Below are 12,028 nucleotides of genomic sequence, written 5' to 3'. Positions count from 1 at the left end.
TTATAAATTAGGATGGCTTTGGCAGGGGAAAGGCGCGGAGAACACAAGAATGGCCAAACTAAGCTTCCAGTTTGAACCCTTTTCCATAATCTTGTTCATTATCACGGTTCCTTGGTTCAACCTTTCTCTTTGCTGTCCTCCATATCAGAAAGAAGCACTTCTCCAATTCAAATTTCTACTACTGGGAAACGTTTCCTCCAATTCAAACATGGAGCTTTCTGGGTTAGAGTCTTGGAACTCAACTTCTGACTGCTGTCACTGGGAACGAGTTCGCTGTCATAATTCGCAAAAGGTGACTAGTCTTGACCTCTTTCATCTCACTCCTTCACTAGCCATGAAAACTCTTGTGAAATCTGATGTTTTAGCTCCACTCTTTCACCTGCAAACACTCATCTTTCTTGACATTTCTTATAATGGTCATATACAAGGTGAAATTCCGGGAGTTGGGCTTGCCAATTTAACTAACCTTGTAGGACTTGACATGGCTGGTAATAGTTTGATTGGCTCCCTTCCTCCCCAGTTGTTTTCTTTAAGGCCCCTGGAGTATCTTGACGTAAGTTATAATTTCCATGGAGGGAATGTACCTGCACAGATTGGAAATCTCACAAATTTGAAGTTTTTTTCACTCTACAGCAACAAAGTTTCTGGAGCAATTCCACCATCACTGATGCATTTGACAAGGTTAGAGTATTTGGATTTGGGACATAATTTTTTTACCATGGAAATACCAACTGATATCGGCAACCTCTCAAACATCTCTTATTTGAGCTTACGTGAGAACAATTTTTCTGGAGAGATCCCTCCATCAATTCAAAAGATGGAAGAGTTAGAAGTAGCAGATTTATGTGATAACAACCTTGAAGGAACTCTCCCTCAATGGTTAGCTGATACCGATATTAAATATTTGCTTTTATCAAATAACAAGTTCTCGGGTTCTCTGCCACCTCACTTATTTCAATCTCAGAGTTTTCTGGCTCTTATACTTTCATATAATAATTTATCAGGAGCATTGCCAGAAACTATTGGTGAAGCCTCTAGAATGAAAATACTCATTTTGTCAAGCAACCGGTTCTTTGGAACAGTGCCTCCATCCATCTCAAAGCTTGGACTAAGGTTGCTGGACTTGTCATGCAACAAATTTTCAGGCAATGAGTTTCCAATATTTAATCCAAATTCATCTTTGGCTTATATTGATTTTTCCTTCAATAAACTATCAGGTGAGGTTCCAGTGACTTTTCCATTGGTTGTAAAAGTGCTTCTGTTAAACGAAAATGAGTTTTCTGGTGTCTTGCCTCAAGAAATCGCAAAATTCAGCCAGCTCCAATACCTTAATCTCCAAAGCAACAATATTGGAGGTGAAATCCCAAATTTTCTCTCTCAGATGTCTTCTCTTATAATTTTAAATCTGAGAAATAATTCTTTCAATGGGTCCATTCCAATTAGTTTGTCAAATCTTAGTGCTCTTCAAATTCTTGATCTCTCTTACAATAACCTTAGTGGAAAAATCCCACTTGGTTTTGGAAATCTTACAGGGATGATCAATAATCATGATGTCCCAGCAAAACCCTTTGGTCAAATTCCCTTTCCTTCCTCCATTGCGATGGCAAGGCATGTTAATTGGACTTCTTTTTGGGATGGAAAAGTTCATATACTGCATAATTTGGAAGTTTTCTGGAAGAAGTTTGAGCGAGGTCTGCCTATTCAGAACATTCAAATATATACCTTTTTAGACCTATCTAACAATCAATTATCAGGTGAAATTCCTGATAGTTTAGGCAGGTTGAAAAGTTTGAAGTCATTGAACTTATCAAATAACAATTTCTTTGGAGGAATACCACGGAGTTTTGGCGGTTTGCAACGCATAGAGAGCTTAGATTTATCACACAATAATTTTTCTGGTGAAATTCCACACACATTCGGAAATCTATTGCAGCTAAGTAACTTGGATTTGAGCAACAATAAATTGGAAGGTCGCATTCCAGGTGGTTCTCAAATGGATAGTATGAATGATCCAAATTCTTATGCTAACAATAGTGGATTATGTGGAATGCAAATTAAATTACCATGTGAGGAGATACCTTCTAAGCCAAAGCAGGTGAAAGAGAAAATGGTGAAGAAGAGCAATAGCTCGGAGACATGGTTTTCATGGAAAATGGTAGTGATTGGATATCCTTTTGGATTTTTGTCAACAATTTTGGCTTTGTATGTTACTGACTATTTCTATATTGCATGACCAAGTGAAAGAGACTAAAGAGGCTATGTGAGGAATAGTGTTCTTTGTTTTTAGGTGTAGCTGTTCAATACTTGTTTTCACTTTATGCTATTAACAAGCGCAAAGTTTATTTGTGATAGCAGGGAAGGAGTGTGCTATGGGGGCATTTTTTTTTTTTTCAATGTAATGAAAATAAAAGTTGGTGAAAAATTGTTTATAATTGGCCGTTAATATAAGAAATATATATATATATGGACAAATTTTTTATCTTAAACTGAATTGAAAATGCTGTATCATATCATTTTCTATGTATTTGTTTCTAATCTCACTTAAGTTGACTAGATAAATTAATGCAATAAAGGCTGATAAGATGGTGCTATGGTGGTATTATTTTGTTGAAGCATACGCATTAGATTCTAAATGGCTGCAAAATGATTCATTTTCTTATATGGTTTACGGCCAGCTTTAAATGAGACATGCCAACTCAATGACAACAACAACATCTAAGCCAACTCGATAAAATTTAATGTCTTCTTTATTGATTGCCTTTGATGCTGCACGCTTTCAACAGTTTGCTTACAGCAAATATTAGCATCCAAAGTGTCCCTTGTATTAATATGCTGTGAATAGCAGGAACTAAATTAAAAAAACACTGCAGATAAAAAAAAAAAAAAATTGAACAAAGCCATTGACTAGTAAAGTAAATGAAGGAGATAAGAATTTTCCTATTCCATTTAATAATTGATTATATGTTTAGTGATCAATGAGCGTATAGAGATCCACACAATTTTTAAGAATAATGTTTATGATGGACAAGGCCGTGTCAGAAAAAAAAATTGACTCAACCGATATGGAACTACAGCCTGGACAAAACAAATATTGAATTTTAGGTACTTTATTAATGGTAAGAACACTTGATAGTTGGTGGAGGCATGCTGATCCAGAATATTTGGAAGCTTTTATTACCTAGTAGAAGTTGCAGCACTGTGGCACAACAATGAGTGAAAAGCAAACAATGAATAAATAAGACTTTTTCTTCCCTTTTTCATTTAAGGATGAGAGAAATTGGAAAGAGATTAGCTCTCTAGTCAGGTAAGAAAGTGAAGGTGAAAAGTAAACAATGAATAGGACTTGCCTGTTTCATATGAAGTTCAAAGTAAGGGAGATATAGTCATGTAGATAATAGTATTATGAGATATTGCTTCTAATATAAGAATTTGAGAGAGAGAGAGAGAGAGAGAGAGAGAGAGAGGAGTATATGCCAAATCTTGAGAAATATTCTTCAGTTGAGACTACTGACGAAGTAAATATTCCTTAGAATTCTGCATCAAAATGGTTTTTGGTATAGAATTCAGCCTTCATATTAAGCATACCAAAACGGAAAATGGTGGATGAAACTCAGGAATACCTCTGCCTTCCCAAGCACCCATGTAAAGGTAGTATCACACTTGTCTCGCATTTGCTCCCAACACCTGACAAATTTTTGTTTCAATTCCTTGAGTTGTATCTTGCGAAAAAATTGAGAATGATTCGGTGTCTTGTGTACACTTGCATGGAGCATGCCCATTGGTTGACTTCTGGTTATTTCTTCACTATGAACTAACTTGGTTTAACATTTTTTATTGTGTATACCTGTAGGAACTCATAACTAAATTCACTTAAATATGGTTGGACTTGGAAACATATTTTTTTATCTTTCTTTTGGTGGTTTCACTTTAATGATTGTTATTTTTTTCTTTATTCTCTATGACAGGAAAAATGGTCCAAAAACCTCTACATTTCATCAATCTGTTATGGACGAACTGTCTGCTAATTTCTGGTGTAAATGTGGGTGGAGCATCCCCAAAAAAACTTCATAGTTTCAAAAATTTGAAAGCTGAGAGGGTATTTTGAGACCTAACATGGAATTGGTTGGCTGGCTTTCTCCTGCAAGTTAAGGTAAACTCAAGCGTCTCAAATAGGATCTCCGCATACATTGATTGTACAAGGGAAAAGAAAAAGGGATAGAGAAAAGAGAGCTGGTGCCCTGAGCAATAGCTTGTTAAAACATTTATATGTATTAGTACCTGGCTATTGCAGTCGAGTTGTGTTTCATTACTGTCATTATGCTTTGGCCTTTTGAGTTGTCATAAATGGAAGACAAGTATATTGCCATGTAGTTAGCATCCCTCTCTCACAAGATTGCTTCCGCCCTTGGTTTTACCTTGACCGCTTTAAATTTATCTAATTAATTTGAATTTTAATTAAAAATTAAATTAATAAAATCATTTTTATAAAAAGCTATTTTTTTAATTGAAAACAAATTACAATTTGTAAGTTTATCTAAAATTTCTATTATATAATTTTTCATAAATAATTTAAATATCTTTTAAATAATTTAATTTAAATTAAAAAAATTTGAAATGATTTAACACCTAAATAAAATAATTAAATCTTAAATATTTTTTAATTTTTTTGTAATTAAATTATAATTAAGGACGCACCATCCATGTCATGCATATTAAATTTATTATTTATTATTTACTATCGGTAATATTTCAAATTAATTTTGTAAAATATTTTTTATATTAATTTAATATATTTAAAATAAATAATTTTATTACTTCCTAACAAGATTAAATTTAATTAATAAAAAAAACTCTGATATTTTGTTAATTTATGAAAGACATCTTTAAAAAAGGAAAATGAAAAGTCAAGTCAAGTGATGTGACTAAAGAAAAAAAGTCAATTCCATGTGGAAAATAATGAAAGCATCTTTGCCGCAACCTAAACCAACGCAACAAAAGTCTGTATCTCGTCTTTTTGGGTTTTTCTTTGAAAAATTATTAATTAATCTTATATTTTAATAAAATTAATTATTTAATTTTTTTATTTAAAAAAAAACATTATTTAATTTTTTACTGTTTAATTCTATCAACTATTAGTCTGAATTGTATACGGTAGGAATAGCAATGGATCACAAAATTTATTTATCCGAATTTAAATTTATTAATATTTTTAAAATTTTAAATATATCTTAAATTTGATTAAAATATATTTTTAACTACTTGGATCTTATTATTATCATGAGAAAAATTTCTGAATTAGTTTAATTTTATATAAAAATTATTTTTTTAATATTTTATATTTAAAATTTTAATAATTTTATAAAATATTTAAATTATGTTTTATTGAAAACAAAATACAAAAATTTATAAATATTATTATAAAAATATATATTTTATATTTAATTAAGTATACGAGCTTAGGTAACGAATATTTAATATGTAAAACTCAAATTCGTTACCGGTTTTATTCTTTAAACTCGAATCCATTCTAAACTCAATTATATACTATCTAAATTTATTTTACTATGATTCGATCGAATCAAGTACCTATAAAAACTTAACTGCTGCTATCCTTAATATAGTATTTATAAATTAAAAAACACAATTATATAATTATTTTATTTTCTAAATCTTAAATTATTTTATTCTTGTAACAATAAGTCTTTTCTTTTTAAATATATTGACTGTTATAAGAAAGAATACAAGTAATGAAGGAAAGGATTGTGTATTTGTTTGTCTATTTGTCTGTTTTATTGGTTTACAAAGATATTATCTATTTATACATGAGAATATGAGCTAATTTAGACAAGAATAATAATTGCTATAATTATGCTACACAAATCTCCTATAATCATGCTAATTACTATAATTATGCTACACAAATCTCCTATAATCATGCTAATTGCTGTAATTATGCTAATTGCTATAATTATGCTAACACCCCCCTCAAACTCAAGGTGGTAGCGCATGTGCCAACTTGAGCGGGAGAATGCGTTTTGGTGAATATATCAGCGGTTTGACTAATAGAGGAGACAGGAATCAAACTGGACGGGTAGAACGACGAAGAGTAGTGCTAGGAGCAGATGCAGGCACAGGTACAGGTACTGGATCAACAACTGGTGCAAATTCAACAGAGGCAGGTAAACTGGATGGGTAGAACAACGAAGAGTAGTGCTAGGAGCAGATGCAGGCGCAGGTACTGGATCAACAACTGGTGCAGATTCAACAGAGGCAGGTAAACTGGACGGGAAGAACAACGAAGAGTAGTGCTAGGAGCAGATGCAGGCGCAGGTACTGGATCAACAACTGGTGCAGATTCAACAGAGGCAGGTAAACTGGACGGGAACGACGAAGAGTAGTGCTAGGAGCAGATGCAGGCACAGGTACTGGATCAACAATTGGTGCAGATTCAACAGAGGCAGGTGTAGTTGGACTAATATTGAGCACATCACAATCACCTGGATCAGGATTTAGAAACAGCTCTTTGTTATAATAACAGGAATGAAAAAATGAACCAGAACAGGTTGTAGAGAGAGAAGAGAGACCCTAGAAACTAGAAATAAAAACTTTACGGCTCTGATACCATGTTAGAAGAAAGAATACAAGTAATGAAGGAAAGGATTGTATATTTATCTGTCTATTTGTCTGTTTTATTGGTTTACAGAGATATTATCTATTTATGCATGAGAATATGAGCTAATTTAGACAAGAATAATAATTGTTGTAATTATGCTACACAAATCTCCTATAATCATGCTAATTACTGTAATTATGCTACACAAATCTCCTATAATCATGCTAATTGCTGTAATTATGCTAATTGCTATAATTATGCTAACATTGACTAATAAAAACTTAATTATACAAAGATTAACTATGTATTTTTAAAAATAAATGATCAGATAGTTGATTTTATTAAAATAAAAAATTAAATAATAATTTTTTATTTTTACTTTTTATATATATAATTAATTAGTTAAAATAAAAGTGCAGATTTGATCAGATAAAGGTTTACAGAGTGTTAAAACCATTCTTCTATACCATAAAGCTTCATCTAAATAGGTGTTTATTGGAAATAAAGATTGATTTGGATTTGTATTTTAAGAGAAAAATCATAAAACCTCAATTTAACGTATAATTTAGATTTTTTTTTGAATCTCAAATTAAATTCTCAATCATATATTTAAATGGATCCTGTATATGAATTATTAAAAAAAAAATTCAATCATTCTGTGGGCAATGGAGGAATCTTGGAATTTGATTTTTGCAACCATTCCATACGCTGTGACATAAAGTCTATGGAATTATTCATTCCTTTTGGAGCAATTCTTATCTATATTGGAGTATATTAATTATTAATTTTTATTTTAATTTAAATTATGATGAATCTCATTTAAAAATATATAAATATAATTTTTTATTAATTAAGTGTTGATATACCTTGGTGCAGGAAAAAAAAATTTTTTGTTCTGTTATGAAGAAGTCATCAATGGAGACTAATTATGAAGTAAAGCCAATGGGTCAAGTCGGTTGACTACCGAAAAAGAAATCAATGGTGCTTCTTCCCATCTATCTATGGGAAGGAAAAGAATAATAAAACCAAAAAAATATTTATGATAATTTAATATTATAACAATAAAAAATTATTTTTTTAGGTAATGAATGATAAAATTTAATTAATTATATAGTTTAATATCATAATAATAAAAAATTTAATTTAATTTTTTTAATAATTGTATTAATTGATATTGATCATTTAATAAATTACAAATATATCGAGATAATATTGTTAGAATTTTATTATAATTTTATTATAATTTGTCACGATACAATTTATGGGCCGGACCGGCACTGGGACCTGGGTCAGCCTAAAACCTCCGAGGCTCGTAGTAAACCTAATTATTCCTTAACCCAGTCCTAAGGCCCATTTGGGCTCAATTTCAAGAATTCAACTAGACAGAGTCCGACCATAAAATGGACCATTCAACGGAGAGTTTTTGACTCGCCCGACCTGTAAACACAATATATAATAAATTGGGGAGCTCACTCACCCTCCACATACTCATAATATCATAAATCCAATGGGAGCTCAGCTCCCTCATCCAATCTAGTCATGCATGCAATTAATAATCTTACAAATTCAACACCATATTATATTACAGACCCAAATTAATTAAAATACTTCTAACACATGCGGAGTCTAAAATTTAACTCAATTGTACAAAATACATTAGATACTACTAATTGACCTGCGAAGAAGAAGAGCAGGTTTGTCACAACAAGTAATCCTTCTGTAGCCTGGAAAAATAGATGAACATGAGTGAGTGTTCGACTCAGAGAGTAAAATACTAATTTTAACCACAATTTCTATAGCTATCTAAAGCTAATGCATCCTAAGGAATGGAATGCAACATCATTATAAATTTCATACAAACCACATCATAACAGTAAAAAGGCAATTTGGAGCACTCACACACCCAACACTGTTCAAACAGTACATATATGGGAGCTGATCCCCTAAACAGCTCTCTTAAACCAACCTCTACCAGCGAGTGTCTCTCAAGCCGGACTTTCGCTTAATAAACCAAATGCGAGGGGCCAGCGAGTGTCTCTCAAGCCGTGCCTACCCCGACTTATCCATAAAGGACCGGGTCCCAGCGATTGTCTCTCAAGCCGTGTCTACCCGTCCTGTCCATATCCAATACCATACCACACGCACACCAACGCACGCACATTGCTCCAAATTACCACAAACAAACTATATAGATACATATTTATAAGTGATGCATAGGCATGCTTGAACATATAATAATATCAAAATTATAATTAAAATTAATATTTTACTCACAGACTTAACCGAGGTCACCGCGGCGACTGGGAGGAGAAGGAAGGCTGTCCTGGCTCACCTGACAAATTTCATTGCAATTATTTAATATATTTGACTCAATACAAGCTTGAAAAATACTAAAGACACCCTAAGTCGTGTCGAAAATCCTGCAAAGTCTCCCTATATCTAGAACCTACCCAACCTGCAAAAAGGTTCAAAATGTACTTCTATATCCACAAGTCACACATTCACAACTCAATCACATCACATGGCCCCTCCTGGGCCTATCCAACAGTCAACAACCATAATTTAGAAAATTACAATTTAGTCCATACAATTATCCTTTTTTGCAAAAACTATCCAATTGAGCTCTAAAAATTCTAAAACTTTGCCCCGCGGTCCTTAGCAATATTATTAAGCTAATGCGAAAGGAATTATATTTTTCTAACTTACTACGAATATTTTATAGATTTTTAATCAAAATCAGGCACTAGATAATTAAGAAAAATGAGAGTTCGGGTTTACCTATGCTAATTCCGACCCTGGAGACACGTCCGGGACGTCTAAAAATAGTGGGTTAACCTATACTCTCAACCCGGTTCTGAAGCTTTTTCGGTAGTCTGTCTGCCCAGCCCGAAATTGTAGACCTGAGCAACCGTCAAATTTCCGCGAATTGAATGTACCTATGCGAAGCCCATAACACGAGGGTTAGTATATAATTTTTACAGAATTTTCTAAACTCATTTAATACTCGAAAAAATACTGCGAAATCTCGCAAGACCCATCGAAAAATAGTGTTTGAAAAATTTGAAATGGGTATTGCCGCGAAACTCTCGATGTGTGGAGCACTTCGGTACTCTCGGATTTTTGGTGGGGTTTACAGTTTTCGAGAAATCTAGTTCGAAAATAAAAATGGGCTAAAATTTCTCGGGCAAAAATTGGATAAACTGCTAGATGGATTTTTGTGTTTTTTGTGTCTATGGAAAGCTCTCGAGGTATAGATGTGTTTTGGGATAAGACCTGGTCCGATTAGTGGCCAAAGCAGCAAAATTTAGCTAGGAAGGTGAAACGTCACGCGGCGCATAGGGAGAGTTTTTGGGCCATTTTTCAGCGGCCTGAAGCGTCAGCCGGCAGCGTGGAGGGGTGCTGGAGGTGCGCCGAAGAGCTGGGGAGGCTGGGACGGCAGTGGGGAGACGATAGGAGGAGAGAGGAGAGAGAAAATGGGAGAGAGAGAGAGAGAGTGTCGGGGACGCGCGGAAGAGGAAGGAGAAAAGGAAAATGGGCCTGTCCAATTTGATCAGTCTGATCCGGTCCAGTTCGATTCGGCCGATTCGATTCAAGATACCAGAAATTGAATTTTTACTCTACCCTGGGACCAAAAACGAGGCCTAAAAATTTTGAAAAAATTTTATAAAACTCAGAAAAATTCGTAGAGTCTAAATATATTTTTAGTTTTGCCGCATGGTCTTTAAATAAATTTTTAAAAGTTATTAAAGTTTTATATTTTCGAAAAATCGAACCCGATTTCAAATAATTTCCCAAAAATTAAATGAAATAAAATATTAATATCTACCCATAAAATAATTAATTTAAAAATTAGGGGTGTTATATTTTTCCCCCCTTATAGAAAATTCATCCTCGAATTTTACACAAGGCAGAATAAAAGAACAGAATTACACATTGAATAAATAAGGGTATTTGCAACGCATGTTCCGCTCTGACTCCCAGGTGCATTCTTCTACTGATTGGCTCCTCCATAACACCTTAACCATAGGGATCTGTTTTGACCTTAGTTGCCTCACTTGGTAGTCCACTATGGCTACTGGCTGCTCCTCAAACGTCAAGTCTTCTTTCAGCTCTACTGTATCCAGCTGTAGCACATGAGAGGGATCTGGTATATATTTCCTGAGCATGGAGATATGAAATACAGGATGAACATGAGAAAGGCTGGGTGGTAATTCCAACCGATAGGCAACTGCTCAAACTCTATCAGTAACCTCATAAGGTCCAATATACTGAAGTGCCAACTTGCCCTTCTTTCCAAATCTCATGACTCCCTTCATCGGAGAAACCTTCAGGAATACGTAATCGCCTATTGCAAACTCTACATCCCTTCGTCTGGGATCTGCATAACTCTTCTGCCTACTGAAAGCTGTTTTCAATCGTTCCCTAATTAAAGGAACCATCTCTGAAGTGTACTGCACTAGGTCTACATCATGCACCTTCGCTTCTCCCATTTCCATCTAACACAGAGGAGACCTGCACTTTCTGCCATATAACGCTTCATAGGGTGCCATCTCGATGTTGGAATGATAACTGTTGTTGTAGGCAAACTCCACCAAGGGTAGTTGATCATCTCATTGACCTCTAAAATCCAAAACACACATACGAAGTATGTCTTCCAGTGTTTGAATTGTCCTTTCAGATTGTCCGTCTGTCTGAGGGTAGAAGGCAATACTAAAATTTAATTGCGTGCCAAGTGCCTCTTACAGCTTTCTCCAAAATCTAGAAGCAAACTGAGGCCCTCTGTCAGATATTATGGAAGCAGGAACTCCATGCAATCTGACTATATCTCGAACATATAGCCGGGCTTACTATGCAATAGAATAGGTGGTTTTCACAGGCAAGAAATGAGCTGATTTAGTCAAATAATCTACAATTACCCATATCAAATTATATCCCTGCGTGGTAAGAGGCAACCCAGTTACAAAATCCATAGTGATCATCTCCCACTTTCATTCTGGGATAGGGAGCTCTTGCAGCTTCCCTGACGGCCTCTGGTGTTCAAATTTCACCTTCTGACAGGTCAAGCACTTGGACACAAAGTTTGCTATGTCTCTCTTCATGCCATTCCACCAGTAGCTATCTTTCACATCATGGTACATCTTGATAGAGCCTGTGTGGACATTGTACAGTGTATAGTGTGCCTTTCGCATGATTTCATTTCTGAGATTGTCTACGTCGGGCACACATATCCTAAAACCTTGCATAAGAGCACCATCATTAGCAAATCCAAACTCACCACCTTCACCTTGCTGTACCCTTTTTATAACCTTCATCAATTGCGGGTCTCTATACTGGGAAACTGTGATTCTGTCTCCCAGGTCTGGTCTCACTGAAAAATGGGCCAATAATACCCCCTCATCTGAAATATCTAAGATC

The 12,028-nt window shown here is 34.4% G+C and overlaps 1 protein-coding gene across 2 annotated transcripts; it reads left to right on the top strand.

Annotated features, from left to right (window-relative positions):
- Positions 1 to 2,351, top strand: LOC131179860 (receptor-like protein 46). Of its 2 annotated transcripts, none has more exons than XM_058146624.1 (2): positions 1 to 1,355; positions 1,533 to 2,351. In XM_058146624.1, exons 1-2 carry the CDS (start codon positions 50 to 52, stop codon positions 2,231 to 2,233), a joined length of 2,007 nt encoding a protein of 668 aa, XP_058002607.1. In that variant the 5' UTR covers positions 1 to 49; the 3' UTR covers positions 2,234 to 2,351. The 2 variants fall into 2 exon arrangements, with proteins under 2 accessions (XP_058002607.1, XP_058002608.1); XM_058146625.1 differs by having other exon boundaries at positions 3 to 292; positions 429 to 2,351.
- The last annotated feature ends 9,677 nt before the right edge of the window (positions 2,352 to 12,028 follow it).

This window comes from Hevea brasiliensis, chromosome 5 (genome assembly GCF_030052815.1).
Source record: "Hevea brasiliensis isolate MT/VB/25A 57/8 chromosome 5, ASM3005281v1, whole genome shotgun sequence".
NCBI classification, from domain to species: domain Eukaryota; kingdom Viridiplantae; phylum Streptophyta; class Magnoliopsida; order Malpighiales; family Euphorbiaceae; genus Hevea; species Hevea brasiliensis.
Note: the sequence above shows the minus strand (reverse complement) of the source record. Positions and strands in the feature narration are given on the sequence as shown.